The sequence below is a fragment of the Ichthyophthirius multifiliis genome, assembly GCF_000220395.1.
Source record: "Ichthyophthirius multifiliis unplaced genomic scaffold scaff_1120509249452, whole genome shotgun sequence".
Classification (NCBI taxonomy): Eukaryota; Ciliophora; class Oligohymenophorea; order Hymenostomatida; genus Ichthyophthirius; species Ichthyophthirius multifiliis.
Genome location: NW_004087697.1, coordinates 24,488 through 45,760, shown reverse-complemented (window position 1 = coordinate 45,760; position 21,273 = coordinate 24,488). Strand labels below are relative to the sequence as shown.

The window sequence follows — 21,273 nt, the reverse complement described above, 5'->3', positions numbered from 1 at the left end:
TATATAGAATGGAAAAAAAAAGATTTTTATTTATTAAAATATAATTTATTTAAAAGAATTAATATGGAACTTTTTTTTTTTTTTACAAAATTTAATTATAATTATAATAAAAAGATAAATTTTATGATATTAATTTTCAATAATTTAAAATTTATATATTTATATAAATTGTTTTATAGATTTAATGTATATTTTAATCCTATTTTTTTATATTTGATTATTTAATATATGTTTATATTTTTGTTTTTTTGTCTATGTTTATAAATTTTAATGGTTTAATTGTTTTTAGATTAATTATTGTTTTTGATTTTATTTTTTTATTTTTTTATTTTTGAATTAGAAATGAAAATATTTTCATTTAAAAATATCTATTTTTTTTTTTTAATTAAATTTTTTTGTTTTGTTTTTTTAAAATATTTTCAAAAAATATCAAAATTAATTAATTCTAATTAAAAATTAAAATTTATTTAATTTTTTTCTCTTTACTGACAAATTAATTTATATATATAAAAACAACAAGTATTTATATATTATTTTGTAAATAATAAAAAATACTCATTTTTTAGGAAAATCTCTATATTCTATAGGAGAGTTTTCTTATAAATTTAAAATTAATATGAAAAACTCTCTAAGTTTAAAATTTATTTTCTCATCTTATGATATATTTTTAACCCAAATTTAAATAACTATATGTTAATTATCTTTTACTTATAAAGTAACTCCATTAATATAATTTCCAAATTCACATTCTTCACCTATCAAACCTAATAGTAAATCTTCCCAAAATTTATTGGCATATTCAATCTTTATTCTCATTTAATATCTACCTCCTCCTTAATTTGCTGGATCTTCCCACATTGGTTTAATTCCTTATTAAAAACAATAAAAATTTGTTCCTTCAGGAAGTTTATCAGGACGTACCATATGTTAATAATAAGCCCAAAAATCTTCAGCTGTTGAAAATGTGCCTATTTATTTTAATTAATTTTAATATGAGTCTTAATTTTCAACTTTTTCGGAAACAAACCAAAATGTAAATGGTCTTTTTAAAATCATATTTTTTATTTTACTTTATTTATTTTTATATTATTTCCTTTTTTTATATTGTTAATATTTTATTTTATTTTTTAAAAAAAAATCAAATATTTTATAAAAAAATTATTATATTTTTATTATATGTTTTTATTTTTTATATATTATAGACATTATTATAATAATATATATATTTTTTTTTTTCCTTATATGTTCTTTTTTTTATTTAAGAAACTTTATTTTTTTATTTTTTTCAAATCAAGATTACATTAATTCAAATCAAATTTAAATTTAATATTTAAATATATTTATATAATAATCCATAAAATATTATATTATAATATATGTATTTTAATAAAAAATATTTTATTCATTTATTATTTTATAATATTAATTATGAGCATTTATGCATTTCTCAGTAAAACCTTATCTCGAAAGATATATCATTAAAATATGAATAAATATATTAATTTAAGATAGAATTTATGAGAAATATTCAATCTTAAATTAATTTATTTATTAAATTTTAAATCAAATTTGGCTAAATATCATCACAAAGTATAAAATGCTCATTTTTTTTTTACTATTTAATAATATATATAATTTTTTATGATATATATTTATTAAAATTAATAATAAAAAAAAATAATTAATTTTGTAATTTTTATTTCAAATAATTTTAGTTTTTTTTTTTTTTTTTCTTTAACAAATATTATGAATAAAAAAAAAATAATTATAATTTATTTTATTTTATATAAAATATAATTAAAATTTAAAGGAAAAAAAAAAAAAAAATTAAAAAAAATGTCAAAAATCGTTCCAATTGAAGTTAAATGTTTAGATGTAGGAAAAAGAGTTAAAATGTATATATTTTCTTTTATATTATATATTTTTTTATTTTAAATAATACCAAAATTATATTATTTAAATAAAAATTTATTTCTCTAAAATCTATAATCTATTCATTTTAAAAAATATATTTTATTTAAAAAATAAAAAAGGTCAAAAAAAAAATATGTTTGGACATTTTCAATTGATGATTAAAATCATATATTAGAAGTATTTGTATCTTTTGCAAGTGGTAAGCGTAAAATTCTCCACAACAAAAAATTAATATATGATAAAAAACAGTAATTATATTCATTTTATATACTTTATAATTTTAATTAATCTTTATTGAAAAATTTAATATAAATAAAAAAGACTTATTGATATGTTAAATTTTCCTTTATAATTAGGAAACAATATACTTACAATTTAACAAATTAAGGAAAATTTTTTTTTAAGAATAAATAATGTTCCCTTTGAAAGTTATTTTAGAATTAATAATAAGTAAACAAAAAAACAAACTATTAAAATATATATTTTATATAAAAGTAATCTTAATGGAAATGATAGAAGATCAGAAAACAAATCTAATTTGGATATAAAAGATGTAAAAAATCCTTATGCATAAACTGTAAATAAAAATTTAAATCCTTTTAAAACAAATACTTAACCAGCTAAAAAGAAGGCTAATTTTGATGATTTTAATGATTTTTAAGGAGGATAAGGCTAGGCATGTGATGGATTTAATGATTTTAATTTTTAGAATTTCAAATAAAATAATAACAATGATTTTTTATAAACTAACAATTAACAATAAATGTATTAGTAAGACAATAACTAATAGTATCAAGTTGATTTTTTCGATGAGTATGATAATAATAATTTAAATCAAAATAATTAATAAGGAAACTAAAATAATTATAACAATAATTTATTAGATTCTGAAGATTCAGCAGATGAAGAAGAATATGCAAGAAAGATGTAATAATAAATATAATCTAACTCTTTCGGATAACCTTAATAAGAGTAATAATAATAAAATTAATAACAATAGTAATAATAGTTAAATTTAATGGATTTATATGATACAGGTCCTTTATAAAATAACTAAAATGCTTTTGGTTAATAAAATAGTAATATGATAACTTAAAATTAAATGCTTGCTTAATAAACTTAAATAAATCCAATAACTTAACCTAATAATTAAATGAATTTGATTAATAATTAAATGGGATTAGTTAATAATCAAATGGAATAACCAAATAATCAAATTAAATAATTTGGAATGTAAGGTGTTAATAATATGGGAGGAATGGCATAAATGGGAGGAATGTAATAAATGGGAGGAATGGCATAAATGGGAGGCATGGCATAAATGGGAGGCATGTCATAAATGGGAGGCATGGCATAAATGGGAGGCATGGGATAGATGCCTGTTGCAAATAATATGGGAGCTATAGGATAAACTCCTGCAGTAAATAATATGGGAAATATGGGAGGAATGGGATAAGTAGGAGGTATGGGATAAGTAGGAGGAATGGGATAAGTAGGAGGAATGGGATAAGTAGGAGGAATGGGATAAGTAGGAGGAATGGGATAAGTAGGAGGAATGGGATAAGTAGGAGGAATGGGATAAGTAGGAGGAATGGGTCAAATGGGTTAAATGGGAGGTTATGGATAAATTTAAAATAATTAATAAATAGGATATATGGGAGGAGGCAATTATTAATAATAGAATTAATAACAATAGTAATAAATGGGATATGCTAATAATCCATTTTTAAATAGTAATTAATAAAATATTAACTAATAATAAGAAAAAACTCCGTTTGATGATTTAATTTGAAAATAAAGATTAAAAATTTTAATTTTTAAAAATATAAACTAATTTTTGAATAAAATAAAATAGTTAATATTAATAAAATTGTTATAGTTTTTTTTTAATAGAAATAAAAATATACTTAAAACATTTGTTTTTTCAATATAAAGATATATTTTTTAGATTCTAAATACAAAATAAAATATAATATAATAAAATGAAAAAATGAAATAAAATATAATAAAATAAAACAAAAAAATAAAAAAATAGTAAAAAAATAAAAAATTGTAAAAAAATAAAATAAATAGAAAAATAAAGCAAACATATAATTTATTTTTAAAATTAATTTATAAAAAATTATATTATATAAAATTATATTATATTAAATAAGAACAATTAAAGTATTCAAATTTATTTAAAATCAAAAATAATTTTTACAAAAAAAAGTTAAGATATTTAATTATTAAACAAACAAATAAAAAAAATAAAAAAACAAATTCTATTTTTTTTTTTTTAAACCAAAATAAAAAAAATGCTCTCAAAACTTTATGCTTCAAATACAAAAATAAACACATATAGAAACCCTAAATTATTATTTTTAGGGTGTTGTGGAGATGTAGGAAGTACAATGGAATCCGTACTTTCAAGCGAATTTAAATTAGATTATATAGGAGTGGATAGTAGTTTTAAAACATACCTTCATATTCCTGGGAGTAGTCAATAATTAGGCTTTAAATATATAAATGCATGTTTATAATCTCCATAGGAATTCTCTAAATTAAAAAAAGAAAAAGATATAAAATACATAGCAAGTTTTTTTAATCATAACAAATTAATTGATAGAAGAAATTATTAATCTTCACGTTTAGCTAATATATAATAAACAAAATTACTTATAAAGGAACTTAAATAAGTTTTTTTCAATGTCTATGGTATGCATTTGTTTTTCCCTTCATGTATGAGTGTCTATGGAGATAGACGTGATAATCCTTATATTACAATAAATGATACGCCAAATCCAATAAAAGGAGACCATTTTGCAGAAACAATGTTAGAAGCTGAATAAATTATAAAGGATTCCGGAATTCCATATACTATAATGCGTTTAGCACCTATATGCGGTATTTTTTTTTATTTATTTATGAAAAAAATAAATAAAAAGATAGTAAATTAGATATAGGGTAATTAGATCCTAGATATTTCCATTTTGATTTAAATAGAGAATATGAATGGATAACATGTAGAGATGTAGGAAGATTTATTAGATTTGGAATAATGAGAATAGAAAAAATAACAAATAAAATATTAAATGTAGGAGGAGGAGAAAATGCAAGAATGAAACATATGGATTTTATGCGGGAAATATTTATTCGAAGAGGAATTACATTCGAATCTCCTTGTGATTTAAACCAAAAATATTTCTATAATAAAAATGTATTTGGAGGTATTTATGCTGATAGCGATTATGCGAATTAATTACTTAAATTTTAATAATAGCCTATAGATGCGGCTTATTTAAGATAAATTTACAGATATCCATTTTATAAAAGATGGAAAAATTAAAAAGAAGATCCTAATAAGGCAATTGAACTAGAATATTAAAATTCCCATTTATACTAAGCTTTAAAAAATAAGAATGAATAATTTATTCAACATTTTTTTGATGAAAAAAGAACACTAAATCCTGAATAAATTGAATTAGAGAAAATTAGAATTGAATTGAGAAAAAGAAAAGTGGAAGAATTGAAAGAATTAGAATAATAAAAATAAAGAGAAAAAATAGATTTACTTAAAGAATAATTTTTTGAAAGAAATAAAATACATAAGAAATGGTTAAGAAGAAGAGAATATTTATAGAGGTATGGAGGTGATTGGGAAATTATTAACCTTTAAAATGTTGATAATTTAGAAAAAAATCATGATAAAAAATATTATAAGGAAATCGATCTTTTAATTAAAATTGAAGAAATAGAAAAATCGAGACATTAATCAATTGAATAACACAGATTAAGACAAATACCTATTCCTGAAGAATTACTTAATGATAAGTATGACATTGATGAAGAAGAAGGAGAAGAAGGAGAAGAAGAAGGAGAAGAAGAAGGAGAAGAAGAAGGAGAAGGAGAAGGAGAAGAAGAAGAAGAAGAAAAAGGAGAAGGAAAAGGAAAAGAAAAAAAATAAAGAAAAGAAAGAAAAGAAGGAAAATAAGGAAAGGAAGGAAAATAAGGAAAGGAAGGAAAAGAAGGAAAAGAAGGAAAAGAAGGAAAAGAAGGAAAAGAAAAAAAAGAAGGAAAAGAAGGAAATGAAGGGAAAAAATAAGATGAAAAGTAGTAAAAGTAATAATAAGTAAATAAAAATAAAACTAAAAATTGATTTTTTAATAATTATTTTATTGAATATATTAATATAAAAAATAATGTAAATTTTTTAAATTAATTGGTATTAATATTTTTTTATAGTTTAATTTTTATTATTATTATTTGAAGTTATCATAACTATTATATTTTATTACCAAATATATTATTTTCTTTTTTTATATATATTTAAATAAAATATCTAACTATTAATACAAGGCAAAAGTTATAAAATAAAAAAAATAGATTCTTATAATTTCTTATCAAAAAATAAATAAAAATTAATTTAAAAAGCAATTTAAAATAAAAATTAATTTAAAAAACAATTTAAAATAAAACAAATGTAATAAAATTTGCAAATATAGCCTTCATCCTTTGTTCAAAAAAAAATATTAGAAAGCATTCAATAACTCCATTAGAGTTACAACATATCATAAAAAGAATTAGCTTCCGGAAGTTTTGGTCAAGTATTTATAGTTGAACATAAACAATCAATGAATAAGCGTGCTCTAAAGATGATAAAAAAAACATCTTAAAAAAAACTAGATGATTCTTTTTATATAGAAATAGAAATACTTAAAACCCTAGATCATCCAAACATTTTAAAAATCTTCGAATTTTATGAAGATAATAGCCATATATATATAATAACTGAACTATGTGAAGGAGTTGAACTTTTCAATCACATAGTAGACCAGCAATAATTTACCGAAAAAGTAATAGCTGAGATAATAAAATAAATATTATCCTGCTTGCAATATGCGCATGAGAAAAACATTATACACAGAGATATAAAACCTGAAAATATAATAATAAATCCTTCCACAAATAAAATAAAGTTACTTGATTGGGGAGCTAGTGTATAGAATTTAGCCGGAGGGGCTTTAACTGAAAGAGTAGGAAGCGCTTATTATATTGCCCCAGAAATTCTCTAAAATAAAAAATATAATGAAAAAGTTGATATGTGGTCCTTAGGTGTAGTTTTTTATTTACTTATTTGCGCCGAAGTGCCTTTTGATGGGGATAATTAAGATGAAATTTTCAAAAATATTCTTAAAAATAATGTGCCTTATACATAGAAAATTTGGAATAATGTAAGTTTATAATGTTAGGATTTATTAAAAAAAATGCTCGATAAAAATCCCAATAATAGAATTTCATGTTAACAAGCTCTTTAAAGTGAATTCTTTAATATTGTAGATATTAAGGTTGATTCCATTCTATTAAAAAGTAAATATATATTTTTTATTTAAAAATTAATAGTATGATATATATTTTTATGTTTAAAAAAAAATAAAAAAGATAAATTAAATTGTATTAAAAACTTTTAGTATAAAAGTAAACTATAAATGGCTGCATTTTCATTTATTTCTTCGCATTTAATGTGTGAAAAAGAAAAAGAAAAAGTAAAAAAAAATAAAAATTAAAATTAAAAAACAAAAATATATAAATAAATATAGTTAGCCTCCTTATTTTAACATTTAGATGTAAATAAAGACGGAAAATTAAGCCGAGAAGAAATATTGACTGGATACAAAGAAATAATGGGAGAACTATAAGCTACAAAATGTGTAGATTAAATATTCGAATAAATTGATGTTGATAAAAGTGGATCAATTGATTACAATGAGTTTCTTTCAGTAACAATGGATCAAAAATACTTATAAAATAAACAAATTTTGTAGTAAGCTTTTGAACTTTTTGACGCTAACGGAGATAAAAAAATTAGCGCTGAAGAAATAAGTAAAGTACTTTCTAATCATATCAATGAATCTGATAAATAATTATGGGAAAGTATTGTGAAAGAAGTTGATAAAGATGGTAACGGACTTATTGATTTTGATGAATTTTAATCTATGATGTAAGCTTTTGCTATTAAAGATAGTGGTTAATATATTCTTACTAGATCAAGAAAAAGAAAATAAGAAAATAATGATTAGCAAATTTAGGATACTCATTTAAGGAAATAAAGCAAGAAATCAACATGAATAAATGGATTTTTTAAAATAATATTGAGTTAATAAAATATTTTAGTTCATTATTTTAATATATTATATACATTTATTATTAAATTAAAAATATCATCTACAGTAGCCATTGCTCCCAGACCTTTTTTTTTAATAAAATATATTTAAATTTTTTCAATCTTTTTGTTATAAATAAATACCTTTGTCTCCACACATAAGAATTTTTTCTAAAGTATCCATTATAATAAAATTCCATTTTTTAAGTTTATTTAATTATTTTAGAGTTATAGGGTGCTTTTTTTGTTTAATAAATTTTAATATATTTTATAAAATATTAAATAAAAATAAAACATCAAAATACATTATACATATAAGTATTCATTGCAGGAGCAACTATAATTGGTTTGTTTAGAATAGTTTAAACAGTATCTTATTAATTATATCTAAAAAATATTTACTTGGAATCTAAAGTTAAATCCCATGCTCTTACAATACTTGTCTTGTTAAAAAAAATATTATATTAGTATAAAAAATAAATATAATTTTTAATTACTAATAAATTATCACATATTCCATTTGTTATTTTTGCTAAAGTATTAGCTGATAAAGGGGTTATAACAAAAATATGAGCCCATTTTCTTAAATCTATATGTAAAACAGGGTCTCCTCGTTATTTCCATTATCCCCACTCATTTTCATCTGTAAATATTTCTAATTTATTTTATTCTATGTATGATTGAATGGCATAGTCAAAAAAAGTAAGTGATTTTTATGTCGCAACTATTTTTATATTAAACTTTTCTGATTTTATTAGCTTTTCAAGGATTTCCTATAATTTTATTACTGCAATAGAACCACTTAAACCTATTAGTAAATTTAATTTTTAATCTTCCATTTTTATAATCTTATATTTGTATAGTATTTTAACCTATAAAAAATATTAAAAAAAGGAAAAATAAAAATATTAAAATAAGGAATAAAATTTGAAAAATAACAAATAATAAAAAATAATTAAAATTTGTTGTTTGAAATAATATTAAAAAAAAAATTTTAAATAAAAAAATAAAACACAATGAAGTAATTTATAAAATAAATAATACAAATATTGATTCATTTATATTTTTATTAATTCAATTGCTAATAATCACCATATGATTAACTATTTTAATTATCCGATACAACATGTATTGAAAAAAACAAATGTCATACCAACTGTAAATATTATCTCGAACATAATACTATGGATGAAAATCAAAAACCAAACTACATATGTGCATACTGTAACACAGGCTATTACCCTCCTCCTCTTCCAACCTAATTTGACTAACAAAATCCTCCTATAGTACCTTGTTCATAAAGTTGTAAAAAAAATATTATTTAAGTTATAAAAAAAAAACAATAATTTATAGATATAGATGTAAATTCTTAAATTATAGATGATATAATATATATAAGTGCTGATGCAAATAAGGAATGCTAAGAAAATGTCACAAGTCCTCTCAACTAAAATAACTGCGAAAAGCATTTTCAAATAGGAAAATGTGTATGTGAGAATTACGAAAACGCCTGCAAAAAAAATATGGATGGAAGTTTAGAAAAGCCATATGATAATTTATTCAACGCCTTATTTTTTACAGAAAAGAAATACGAAAAACAATACAACTTAAATTTAAGTTTTATTCTTTTGAAAGGAAAAGAAAGTTAAAAAACCACATTTTAAGTACTTATAAATGAATATAATAAAAATAAGGAGTGTATTCTATAAGAAAAATTAATAGATGAGAAAAAGCCATTGCATTTTTTTGCCCGAAAAAACGTTTCATTGAAAATCATTCCTTTAAAATGTACTGAAAATAGTCTACAAAATTAAAATATATGCTTTCAAAATGAGGAAAAAGCAACTCTTGTTTTCAAAAAATTCTCTTTTCATATTCTAGCTATGAAAATTTAATTACAAGATGTCATTATTGAAGGAAAAGAAGCCGTTTAGGAATTTTTAAAAAGCGATTGTACTTATTTGAGGGATTTAGAATGTTGTATTTACAAACCAGATGAAGAAACTCCATTTTAATTAAATTAAGATGCTTTTGATTCTTTAGAAAACGCTGATAGTAAAAATAAAAATTAATAACTATTATAAAAAAAAATAAAAAGGACATTCTTTAAGATAATATTACTAAGATTTATGTTTTCCTTTGATTTCTTTCCTAAATACAGAAGAAAGAACTTTTTAAAATACTGAAGAAGGCCAATATTTAAAAAGTTAAGCTATAAAACTTAACGCTTCATTTGATTTTTAAATAGACTAACATAAATATACTTATAGATATTTTGGTCTTTTTAATATTGATTATGATATAGTCGGAGATCAAAATTTATAAGGATAATTAAATTTTATAAATGTAAATATTTAGAACGTTCGAATATTTCCCGGTGTATATAAAAAAGAGAATGATTTTGTCAAAAACTATGGCTATAATACTATTAGAAGTATCATTTAATATTCTTTTACAGCCTAAATTAATATATAGAACACTTTTTTTAGAAATAATTTTCTTCTAGATGGTTTTTTGAATAATTTTGTGTATTTCTCGAATTATTATAATAATATAAAAACGACTTTTTCTTAATTTTATGATGGTCAAGAAGGAAAAAAAGCATCCTTAATTTAAATAAAGGATTCATCTTTTGAAAATTTTAACGACGCTTTTTGGCGAGTAGAAAATCATGCTAAATTTGTGGCAAAAAGTCCATTTACTATTAATGTTTATAGCATAGGATTAGCGTAATTTGCAGGAGAATTAATTATTGATAATTCGATTTTTTCTAAAGCTATTCCTTTTTTACATACTTAAGCTCTTTTTTGTTCTTATACTTCTGAAATGGTAATATTCATTTTTTCTATTAATAAATATTTTTATTTTTTAAAAAAAGGTTGGATATGTAGAAGGTGATTCCTAAAAGAAATTATGGTTTCCAGGATACTCGTAAAAATTAACAGATTATTCAGATATTTTAAACTCTCATATAGTCTTAATAGATACTTTAGCTCGTATAGACATCCGAAATAGCAAATTTTTAAATAATACAAGTATATATATATATATATATATATATATATATATATATATATATATATATATATATATATATATAAAAAATATTTTTATATAAAATAACAAATAAAAATATAAAAAAAAAGGTAATTCAGGACCTGCATTAACAACTAAAGAAAATTTTATGTTAAGTCATATTGATTTAATAAATAAAAAAAGTGAAATTTTCATTTACAAAAATATATTCGAAATGAATTTTGGATTAATGGCTGGTTCTGTAATCCGTATAATGAGAAAAGGACCTCTTTATACAGAAAACTACTGCGGTCCAATTTATTTAAAAGAGAATATTTTCCAAGAAAACTACGGATGTCGTACTAATTTCGCTATAGTGAATATTCAGTGTTTTTTCTAAGGCGAATTTACCGATTCAGGTATCCAAAAAGCCAAAGATATCAAATTAGATGAAGATATAAAAACATATGCGAGCAAAGAACTTCAAGCTCCATAAGGATACAAAGGTAATAATATTAAAGAATGCATTGATATGAATCCATTCGAAATAAAATTCGAAAAAAATAAATTTTTTAATAATCTTTCTACTTGGTCAAGCGGAATATACGTTTTGGGAGCACTAAACGTAAAAATTATTGATAATATATTTGAAGAAAACGGCGTTTTGCACTCTGATACATATTTTCTATCCTAATATAGTCACTTTCATTATTTTTTTACAAAAATAGACAAAAAAGGTTATAATTTAGGGCTTTCTAAAGGCTTTATAGCCGATTCAGGTTTTTTAATGAAGGAAAGTTCTGCTGTTTTATTAGATTTATGTGATAAAATATAAATTATTGGGAATACTTTTGATAAAAACTGGAGTGTTTCAACTGGAGATTACTACATAGGGTCAAGTTTGAATATTTTCAGGAGTATAAGCTTTCACGGAATTTTCATTTAAAATAATTTATTTAAAAATCATGAAGGAGTACCTGAATATATTACAAGATAAAATATTATTTCAAATCTTTATTTAAATAAATAAACTAATTCAATTATAAGCATGAATGTTTTGGCTTTATAAGATTATATAAATGTGGGAAATATGAGATTTTTGATAGAAAAAAATCAGTTTTTGAATAATAATTTTAAAGTTTCATAGAAATATGTTGATAGTCAAATCGAAAAAAATATCAAATTTAAAACTTATTATAGTTATTATCCGGAAATTGTACTTGTTTAATTGTTTAAGTTTTATTATGAATTTGATGCTTTAGGAGCAGGGCCCAATGCTAAAGATGTTTAATTAAGTGTTTCGGATTAACTTTAAATTATTTTTACTTAAAATATATTTTCTAATAATATTAATTAGAATGGAAAATGTAAAATATATTTATTTATTTTTAATAATTTTTTATTTTTTTTCTTTTAATTAATTAGGTATGATACATTTAATTGGAGGAGATATTGTATAATTAAATTAAAATTAATTTATTAATAATGATAATGATTATTTTGATTCAAACAATAAATAAGGAATTTGGGGTTATATATGTACAACTGATAAATTAGGTATTTTAGCAAAAAGTAATGGAATGAATCAAATAACAATTTAAGGTGATGAAGCTGATGAGAATTTTATTGATTTTTATGATAACAAAGGAAAATTAATTACACATTACTCAAACGGTAATATATAAAAAAAATACAAATATAAAATTAAAAAAAATATGATATAGTTTCTAAATTAATGCTAAAAGGCATAAAAATAAAGCAAAATAAATCTAAAGAAAGTCTAATTGATATAATAAGTACAGCTGAAAAAACTGAAATAATAAATATTAAAGCCTTTGAAAATTCCCAATATTAAAATGGTATAATAAATATAATGGATAGTAAATTTGTAGAAATACAAGGGGCATAAATATAAAATAATATTCCAAAAATGATAAGCTGTATTTCAATTTTGAACTCTTAAAACACGGAAATAAAATAATCTAACTTTACAAATAATACATATATCCATGATTTTCGACTAGCATAGCCTTCACTTGTTGTAAATTATTAATATTATTCAACTCCTATAATGGTTAATTCTTCGAATGTTATATTTGATTCAATAAAATTAAATAGAAATATTGTATATCATATATATATTTATAAATATATAATATATATATTCTTTTATTTATATATGTATTTTTTTTACAAAAATTAAAATCAAAGGCATCTCATGGAGGAGGCATATTTGTTAGTGCTATCTCAACAATAACTGTAAAAAAAATAATATGTGAGAAAAACAATGCATTTTCCGGAGGTTGTATATATTCGGAAAAGAATAGTATAATAAACATACTCTAATCATAATTTAAGGAAAACATAGTCTAATATGCAGGGGGAGCAATAAGTTTATTTTCTCAAAGCGAATTAAACGATAAGTTATCTATTTTTTAATATAATCAAGCCGAAAATGGTGGCTGCATCTTTTCTTCAACTTCATTTATGGATTTAGATAAAAGTATTATAGAAGAAAATAAATCTCTTTTATTAGCCAGTGCTATTTCTAATTATATAGGAAAGTTTAATCTTAAATTTATACATTTAAATAAAAATATATCAAATGGAAATTCCCTTATTTATTCTATTGAGGGGGTTGGAGAAATTTTATCTTGTTTTTTTTCAGACAATTACGCTTCTAGATAGAGTTATGGGATTAGAGCTATTAGATCATTTATTATTATTAAAAGCTCGAGTTTTTTAAAAACTGATATCGATAAATCTGATATTTATTAAATTAACGGAGGATTTATTAGAATTTCAGAAGGAAATACAATTGTAAATAAATATATATTAATTTAAAAAAAAAAATTAAAAAAATAGATTGAAGATACAAAGTTTAATAATGGAATGGCTTTTAATGGAGGAAGTATTTTTAGTGGTTTTGAAGCCTTTTTATAAATAAAAAATTGCCATTTTTTTAGTGACGAAGTAATTAGTTAGGGAGGAAACATATATAGTTTTTTAAGTAGTAAAATAGAAATTATAAGCAGCAGTTTCCAAGAGTCTATAAGTTAATAAAAAGGAAGCAATATATATGCTTAAGGAGTCCGAAATATTATTATTTCTGGCTGTGAATTTTCAAAAATAACCGGAAATTCTATCTATGGATTAAATGTGTTTAATTTTAAAATTGATTAAGGATCTAAGTTTATTAATATAGAATAATAAAATTAAGAATTTTAGTTTAGTGAAATAGCCATCTAAAGTTAAGGTTTTGAATGCTAAATGTGTGATAATATTGAAATATAAAATACTAGTTTTTAAAATTTATTAGCCCATAAAGGATCTGCTATTTTAATTGACAATGATTATTTAACAGTACCATGCTTAATAAATATAAAAGATTCTGTTTTTGAAAATAATAAAGCATATTAAGTAAAAAAAACTAAACAAATACAAATAAAAATAAAAAAAAGGGAGGAGCCATATATTTATCAGGAAATATATCTGGAAACATAATAGACACATTATTTTAATCAAACATAGCATACTAGCCTTTAAATATAATATATTTGAAAAATGAAAGTGGTATCGGGGGCGGGGTCCTATACAACTGCCCTCGAATAAATAAAGACTGTGTCATTAAATTTACCAACGCAAAATTTTACTCTAACACTGCTACTTTAAAAGGTGGAGGCATTTAATGGAATGATAAGCCTTTACATATAGAAAGTAATTTTGAATTTAAAGATAATAAGGCCGTATATGGAAATAACATAGCTTCATATGCTGTTTGTGTTATAAAAGTAGACACAATATAAGATACATATAAAAATTCAATTTGTTTTAACCGTTAAATATAGAAAGGACGTGAAATAATAACTCGTTTTGCAATTGATAATTTTGTTAGTGGGTAAAGTCCAGAAGACTACAAAGTCGTAAATTCTACAAAAGTTGAGAATTTATCATTTGCATTAGTCGATCATTACGACAATAGGATCAAAAGCGATAATTCATCTAAAATAACAATGATTCCAATCGCCAAATTAACAAAAGATGATACTGGTTGGGAAAAGATATTCATTATAAACGGTGAAGAATTTGCCCAATAAGGTATTTTTAGTTTCAAAAGATTAAAACTAATAACAGTTCCTGGTAGTATAATAGAACTTTCAGTAATCACAAATGGAATTCCCTTCAGATTAAATCGCTAAATCGTTCGAATATTATAAGAAGATAATTAAATTTATAAAAAAAACACCACACATTTGGAATTTAACTCAAGATCTCTCCAAAATTAAATGGATATAGTTTCTTAATTAAGAGAAAGTTCAGATGCTACAATTTAAATGGAACTGCGAAAATGTTCCAGAGGAGAAATAATGAAAGACGACTATACATGCTATGAATGTCCTCGCTATGAATTTTCCCTTGATGATACTTAGGACATTTAACTAGGAGGAGAATGCTAAAAATGTGATAATAAGGTTTCATTATGTCAAGGAGGTTATTTTATGGGACCTCTACCAGAATATTGGAGACTAGATTCATATAAAAAGCATTTCCATAAATGTCCCAAAAAAGGCGTTTGTTTAGGCTATATAGACCTTTCATTTTAATCAGAATATAATTTTGTAGGAAAATGCAATAAGGGTCATACTGGGAATTTATGTGATTATTGTATTGAAGGATTTGCTATTTATTAGAATTAATACTGTGTATAATGTACGAATAATAATATATATTGGATTAGAGTTTTTTTTACTGTTGTTATAGCTTTTATTTAGGTTTGTTGGACTATTAGGAGTACTTTATTACAGAATTAATAACCGATGAAAAGGGCTGCTATTTTGATGAAAATGATGATGAATTTTATACAATCGATATTCATTTTTACTACTTTTAATTTCTAATTACCTTAAGAAATTGTCAGCTTTGTTTCTACTTAAAATGAATTGGCAGCTGCAAGTCTTTAAATGTTTAATTTTAATTGTTTATATAAAGCATGTATGCTTTTTTTATTATATTTCTTTTTATATATTTTTTCTTTTTAAGCAATTTTCTTAAATAATAATATTAGAGTTTATTTTGCTTAAACTATTGTTATTAGTTTAGCACCTCTTATACTAGTTTTTTTTGTTGTTATTTTCTGGGTTATTCTTTACTATATAGAATATGGAAATGAAGCTTTTAAGGACTCCTTTTATAAAAAAGAAATTACTAATAAACTTATAGCGTCATCAATTATAATCTAATTCACTATTTTACCAAAAATATTAGATTTAACTTTAAAAGCATATAAATGTGTAAACTTAGGCGATGATGATAATCCTATGTTATTTTTAAAAGCGGATTACGATGTAAAATGTTGGGATAAAACACACTGGTAAAAATAAAATAAATAAAAAAAAATGTTACCATATAAAATAGGTAATTTATAATATTTGTTGCATTACCAAGTTTACTTATATGGGGAATAATTTGCCCTATGTAATTATACCATTACCTAACTGAAAAAAAAGAACTACTTTTTACAAAAGAATACATTGAAGCTTATGGATTTTTACTAAGAGGTTATACTAAATAATCCATAGGAAACGAATTCTTAATTTTTTATAGAAAACTTATAATGATTCTTATTTCTGTTTATTTAGATTTTTCTATTAAAAACTAGTTGTTGATGTCTTTTGGTCTAATGGTTATTAGTTTAGCTTATCATAATTCCAAACATCCTTATTCTGATATTATTTTTAATAATTTAGAAAGAAATAATCTTATTAGTTAATGTATTATTTTGATTTCTTTACTTTATATAGTTTCAAGTAATTTTTTTCCAATTTATTATTTTTTTATTTTTTATATTATTTTTTTTAAAAAAAGTTGAATAAACTGAATTTTAAGCATTATTTTTTATATTTATAATCGTTTCTTATTTGGCTTTTATTATTAATGCTATATATTATTATTTAAAAGAAACAATCAATAATATATATAATTAATTTAAAGGAAATACTTAACTATTTAATTTTATATCTAAAGTAAACGATAAATTAAAAAATAAATACATATAAAAATTAGCTGATAAATATAAAGAAGTATTCTTGAAACCCAAATATGATTACAACAAAGTTTTATTATATATTTATTTTTAACTAAATATATAAAAAAAAGGAATTTAATGGTATGTTTTAATATTTAGAATAAAATAGTAATTTAATGGATGTTAATTTTGCAAAAGATTGTGAATATTCTTAAATTAAAAAATAGGCAAAATTAAAAGAATAAATAAAAAAAAAAATCGAAGAGAGAAATATGAAAAAGAAAATAGAAAAATATTAAAAAAAATTAGAAAAAACAAACAAGTTATTAAATGAAAAAAAAGATTAATCTATAAATGGAGATATCTAATCATTAAATAATGTTTAAAAAATAGATTCAAAAGATAATATTAAACAAGAATATATATAATAATAAGAATCTATTAGTTAAAAAAATAGACGAACCGAGAACATTTGACCATATAGAATTTGATAAAAAATGTATAACATATGTTAATTTATTAAGGATAAAAATATATATATATAATTTATAGCTTAATTTAAAATATTTTATTCCAAACAAAATATTTTTTAATTTTCTTTACATAAAAAGCAATATAATATAAAATTATTATTTATAATTATATATAAAATTGTTTATAATAAAATTTCTTTTTTTTTTTATAAAAAATTAAAAAATAAAAAATAATTATATTTTACTTAAATGGATAAATTAATATATTTCTATTATAATAATAATAAAAAATATAAAATTAAGAAAAAAAAAAAAAAAAAAAAATATAAATTTTAAATAAAAAATTATTGTAACATAATAAAAAAATAAATGGAAATAATAAATTAATATATATATATATGTATATATATCAAAAATCATACATTTATATCTTAATTACACATTGGACAACTTATATATTAATGAAGCCATTTGACTAAACATTTTTCATGAAAAAAATGATTGCATTTAGTTTTCCTAACTATATTATTATAATCAAAATCTTAAGAACAAATAGCACAAATTTATTCTTTAAAAGAATCATTTTATTAATAAGTTTCATAAACATCACCTTCAGTACACATATTAATTTCATTTTAGATTTAAATACTTAATTATTATTATTATTATTATATTATTTTTTATTAATTATTCAATTCTTAATTTTCATTTTAATTTTATTATTATATATTTGAATTATCTAAACTATAATTATTTTTAGTTACTTTTAAGTATAATGTAAAAAATGAATAAAAAATTATAATAATTATCGCAAAGTAAATAAAATATAAATGTAAATTATAAAATGAACTTCCCTATTATTCCTATATTTAAAAACTTATATTAAAATTCAATTAAAGGTATTAGTTTTGAGAATTTTTTAAGAAAAAAAGTATTTTTTACTCACTATTATTTATTTAAATATCCTAATATATTATATTTTGATTAAATATATATTTATTTATATAATCGTATTAATCTACAATTTAATTATTTGAATTTTAATATAAGATAATGAAATATTATTAAACTTTATTTAAAACAGTACAATTAATATTAACTTTCTAATTCTATTTTCTTTATAAAATAATATATTTTTAATCAAAAGGCTTTAAATTGATTATATTATCACCTTATTTTTACAAATAGAGCTATTCATATTAGCAATTAATCCCTAAATAATTTTAGTCACATTCACAAATATCTTTTTCTAAATATTTTCCTTTTTAATTGCAAGGCTAATTACTTTGTTAAGGACTTACTTAAAGCTCAAAGCAATTCATTTATACAAAACTTCGAGAATTATTATCTATGTAAATAATATAATAATAATCTTTAATGAAACTAAAATATTCTTTTTAGAAGTCTTAATTATAGTAAATAGTATATTCTTCTTTTTAAATGTCTGTATAATTAGTAAAACTTGATATTGAACTAAATTCTGTTATTATTATTTCAAAATTTTATATTTTTTAGTTTTTTTTGCAAATATCTAATTCTAGTAAAAGTTCATATTATTAGTTCATTTTATATTAAAATTATATTTTTTATTATGAAAGTAAAGGATTTAGCTGAAATTTGTATGGTTAAGTGATTTATTATATTGCACATAATGTTTTTGAAATTAAAGTTAAAAGTATAATTATATTGATTGACATGATTTTATTAAATTATTAAAATAGTTTTAATGTTTTTATTTGCTTGAAAAAATGATTTAATTTTTAAAAATTAAATTTATATTATAATTATGAAAAAAAAAAAAAAAAAAATTAATTAATTTTGATTAAGGTGAAAAAATAAAAAAAAAGTTGTACTTATATTTAATTGATATTATTATTATTTTTTTTATATTTATAAGTTATAAAAAAAAAAAAATTAACAAAAAATATAAAATAACAACAATAAAAAATTATAAAAACAATAACATATAAAAACTAATTAAAAGCATAAAATATTTAAAAATAAATAATTATAAAAATTTATTAATGCAAATATGAGCCTAAAACCAATAACAGTAGAAAATTCATCAATAGATTCCGAAGCTGAAGCTCGGCTTGAAGAAATAGAGCTTTAGCGTGAAAGATATATAGAGTTTTATAATTAATTAAATCCACAAGAAAGCGAAATAATAGGAATGTAAACTTTAGATTATTTTTTAGAATAAGGTGCAATTGCATTATACGATAAATATTTAGAAGAAAAACTACCTAATTATGGTGCAAACATAACAGTAATAAATGAGGCATTTTTAATAGGATAAATTATGTAACCAAAAGATGAAGGAGAAACAATAGAAGATCTTTAAAATTATTGGTGTGATGAAAGAGAACCAGTTAGCCTTTTTTTTTATTTTGAATAAAAAAAAAAAAATTAATTAATTTTTTTTTTTAAAAAAAAAAATTAAGTAAGCTTTACATCTTGATAATAGAGCAACAAATTCAGTAGGTATAGATATAAAATAAATAATAATAGAAGAAAGTGACAGTGATGATAAAAAATCCAATTATAGTCGTTTAAGTAAATATTCATATCGTTCATCTAAGTCAAGTATTGTAAAATCTCGTGTAAATTTAGGAAAAACCAATAAAAGTTTAGTAGAATTACCTACAAATTAAAAAAATAAAAGACATACAGATTCTTAAAAAATTGAATTTACTAAACTTCCTGAAAAACCTCCGGAAAAACCCGATTAAGATACAATTAGATTACGTCAAATTCGTGAAAAGAAAGATTATGTAAAGTCTATAGAATTAGAAAAATAAAAAAAAATAATGTAAGATGATGCTGAATTCGAAACTAAGAAAAAAGAAGCATAAAAATTGCTTAAAAATAAAAAATTTACTCACGATTTTAATGGAAAAGTTATTTTTGTTAATAATAAAAAATAAGATAAGGAAATGCTTAATAATATAATTACATTAGATGTCAAAAGTAAATAATTTACTGAAACTACTAAATTTGCTCTTAAGGCTGATGAAACTGGGAAAAATGTTAAAACTGTAATTTTTAGATAAGGGGATAAGATTAAAGACAAGGAAACCTTATAATTTGAAAATTAACCTAATTTACATTTAACTTTTAAAGTTTTTTATTTTTTTTAAATATTTTTTTTTTTATTTTCTTATAAAAAAAGGCTAATCCTGGCTCAAAACTTGTAACTAATTAAGGTTTAAAAAAAGAAGGAGGATTTTATAAATTTGATAATAGAATGAGAAGAGAAGAGTATTAAAAAATGATAGAAAGCTTACCTAATAGACCTATTCCTAATTATTTAGGAAATGAGCATGAAGAGTAATTAAAAAAGAAATAAGAGTAATATTTGGAAGAAAATTTAAAATTATTAAATGAGAAAATTAAAGCAGCTAAAAATGTAAGTTTTATATTTAAATTTTTTCTATTTTTCTATTTTATTTTTTATAAAAAGTCAAAAATTCATATTTTTAATAAATAAATTTTTTTGACTATGATGGATAATAGGAAAAAAGAAAAAAAAAATTCAGTGACAGATTTTTAAAAAAATGCTGTAAATTCAATAAATAATTCCTAAAAAAGCTTAAGTGAACTTTAAGAAGAATAGTTAATAAAATAATAAGAATTAAAAGAAAAAGAAATACAAAGAAAATAAATATATAAAAATATTAAATTAGAAAAAATCACTAATTATT

At 20.6% G+C, this 21,273-nt stretch overlaps 7 protein-coding genes across 7 annotated transcripts, besides 30 other annotated features; 4 read left to right on the top strand and 3 right to left on the bottom strand. All coding sequences in view use genetic code 6, as the record gives it.

Moving 5' to 3' along the window:
* Positions 1-278: 278 nt before the first annotated feature.
* Positions 279-320: a microsatellite.
* Positions 279-335: a microsatellite.
* Positions 308-333: a microsatellite.
* Positions 336-484: 149 nt separating the features above from the next.
* IMG5_005540 (hypothetical protein) lies at positions 485-939 on the bottom strand. The gene has a single exon (XM_004039888.1). The coding sequence runs from the start codon at positions 922-924 to the stop codon at positions 556-558; it is 369 nt and encodes a 122-aa protein (XP_004039936.1). The 5' UTR covers positions 925-939; the 3' UTR covers positions 485-555.
* Positions 940-1,120: 181 nt separating this feature from the next.
* Positions 1,121-1,170: a microsatellite.
* Positions 1,159-1,198: a microsatellite.
* A 638-nt stretch (positions 1,199-1,836) lies between these two features.
* Positions 1,837-2,805, top strand: IMG5_005530 (hypothetical protein; the record flags this gene model as incomplete). Its single annotated transcript, XM_004039887.1, has 5 exons — positions 1,837-1,895; positions 2,034-2,162; positions 2,410-2,491; positions 2,687-2,727; positions 2,799-2,805. 5 exons carry the CDS (start codon positions 1,837-1,839, stop codon positions 2,803-2,805), a joined length of 318 nt encoding a protein of 105 aa, XP_004039935.1.
* A 66-nt stretch (positions 2,806-2,871) lies between these two features.
* Positions 2,872-2,922: a microsatellite.
* A 236-nt stretch (positions 2,923-3,158) lies between these two features.
* Positions 3,159-3,284: a microsatellite.
* A 71-nt stretch (positions 3,285-3,355) lies between these two features.
* Positions 3,356-3,510: a microsatellite.
* Positions 3,511-3,873: 363 nt separating this feature from the next.
* Positions 3,874-3,943: a microsatellite.
* Positions 3,874-3,962: a microsatellite.
* Positions 3,875-3,962: a microsatellite.
* Positions 3,919-3,996: a microsatellite.
* Positions 3,932-3,992: a microsatellite.
* Positions 3,997-4,016: 20 nt separating the features above from the next.
* Positions 4,017-4,067: a microsatellite.
* A 223-nt stretch (positions 4,068-4,290) lies between these two features.
* IMG5_005520 (hypothetical protein) lies at positions 4,291-5,753 on the bottom strand. Its single transcript, XM_004039886.1, has one exon. The coding sequence runs from the start codon at positions 5,663-5,665 to the stop codon at positions 4,502-4,504; it is 1,164 nt and encodes a 387-aa protein (XP_004039934.1). The 5' UTR covers positions 5,666-5,753; the 3' UTR covers positions 4,291-4,501.
* Positions 5,741-5,837: a microsatellite.
* Positions 5,741-5,851: a microsatellite.
* Positions 5,745-5,993: a microsatellite.
* Positions 5,994-6,305: 312 nt separating this feature from the next.
* Positions 6,306-6,371: a microsatellite.
* Positions 6,329-6,361: a microsatellite.
* Positions 6,372-6,579: 208 nt separating the features above from the next.
* IMG5_005510 (hypothetical protein) lies at positions 6,580-7,560 on the top strand (the record flags this gene model as incomplete). Its single annotated transcript, XM_004039885.1, has 3 exons — positions 6,580-7,263; positions 7,336-7,439; positions 7,494-7,560. The coding sequence occupies 3 exons, from the start codon at positions 6,580-6,582 to the stop codon at positions 7,558-7,560; spliced, it is 855 nt and encodes a 284-aa protein (XP_004039933.1).
* Positions 7,424-7,462: a microsatellite.
* Positions 7,436-7,484: a microsatellite.
* Positions 7,561-8,174: 614 nt separating the features above from the next.
* Positions 8,175-8,895, bottom strand: IMG5_005500 (phosphopantothenoylcysteine decarboxylase, putative; the record flags this gene model as incomplete). Its single annotated transcript, XM_004039884.1, has 3 exons — positions 8,175-8,294; positions 8,362-8,499; positions 8,554-8,895. 3 exons carry the CDS (start codon positions 8,893-8,895, stop codon positions 8,175-8,177), a joined length of 600 nt encoding a protein of 199 aa, XP_004039932.1.
* A 55-nt stretch (positions 8,896-8,950) lies between these two features.
* Positions 8,951-9,021: a microsatellite.
* A 219-nt stretch (positions 9,022-9,240) lies between these two features.
* On the top strand, positions 9,241-16,961 carry IMG5_005490 (hypothetical protein; the record flags this gene model as incomplete). The annotated part of the gene is made up of 15 exons (XM_004039883.1): positions 9,241-9,361; positions 9,437-9,720; positions 10,679-10,885; positions 10,935-11,091; positions 11,203-11,577; positions 11,800-12,044; positions 12,429-12,438; positions 12,497-12,745; positions 12,796-13,196; positions 13,283-14,491; positions 14,533-16,063; positions 16,112-16,442; positions 16,487-16,546; positions 16,711-16,878; positions 16,937-16,961. The coding sequence occupies 14 exons, from the start codon at positions 9,241-9,243 to the stop codon at positions 16,796-16,798; spliced, it is 5,268 nt and encodes a 1,755-aa protein (XP_004039931.1). The 3' UTR covers positions 16,799-16,878; positions 16,937-16,961.
* Positions 11,093-11,156: a microsatellite.
* Positions 12,443-12,478: a microsatellite.
* A 403-nt stretch (positions 16,962-17,364) lies between the features above and the next one.
* Positions 17,365-17,410: a microsatellite.
* An 811-nt stretch (positions 17,411-18,221) lies between these two features.
* Positions 18,222-18,261: a microsatellite.
* Positions 18,224-18,261: a microsatellite.
* A 1,209-nt stretch (positions 18,262-19,470) lies between these two features.
* Positions 19,471-19,532: a microsatellite.
* Positions 19,489-19,542: a microsatellite.
* Positions 19,543-19,601: 59 nt separating this feature from the next.
* On the top strand, positions 19,602-21,079 carry IMG5_005480 (hypothetical protein; the record flags this gene model as incomplete). The annotated part of the gene is made up of 3 exons (XM_004039882.1): positions 19,602-19,940; positions 20,014-20,978; positions 21,033-21,079. 2 exons carry the CDS (start codon positions 19,602-19,604, stop codon positions 20,818-20,820), a joined length of 1,146 nt encoding a protein of 381 aa, XP_004039930.1. The 3' UTR covers positions 20,821-20,978; positions 21,033-21,079.
* Positions 20,685-20,723: a microsatellite.
* Positions 21,080-21,273: the final 194 nt, after the last annotated feature.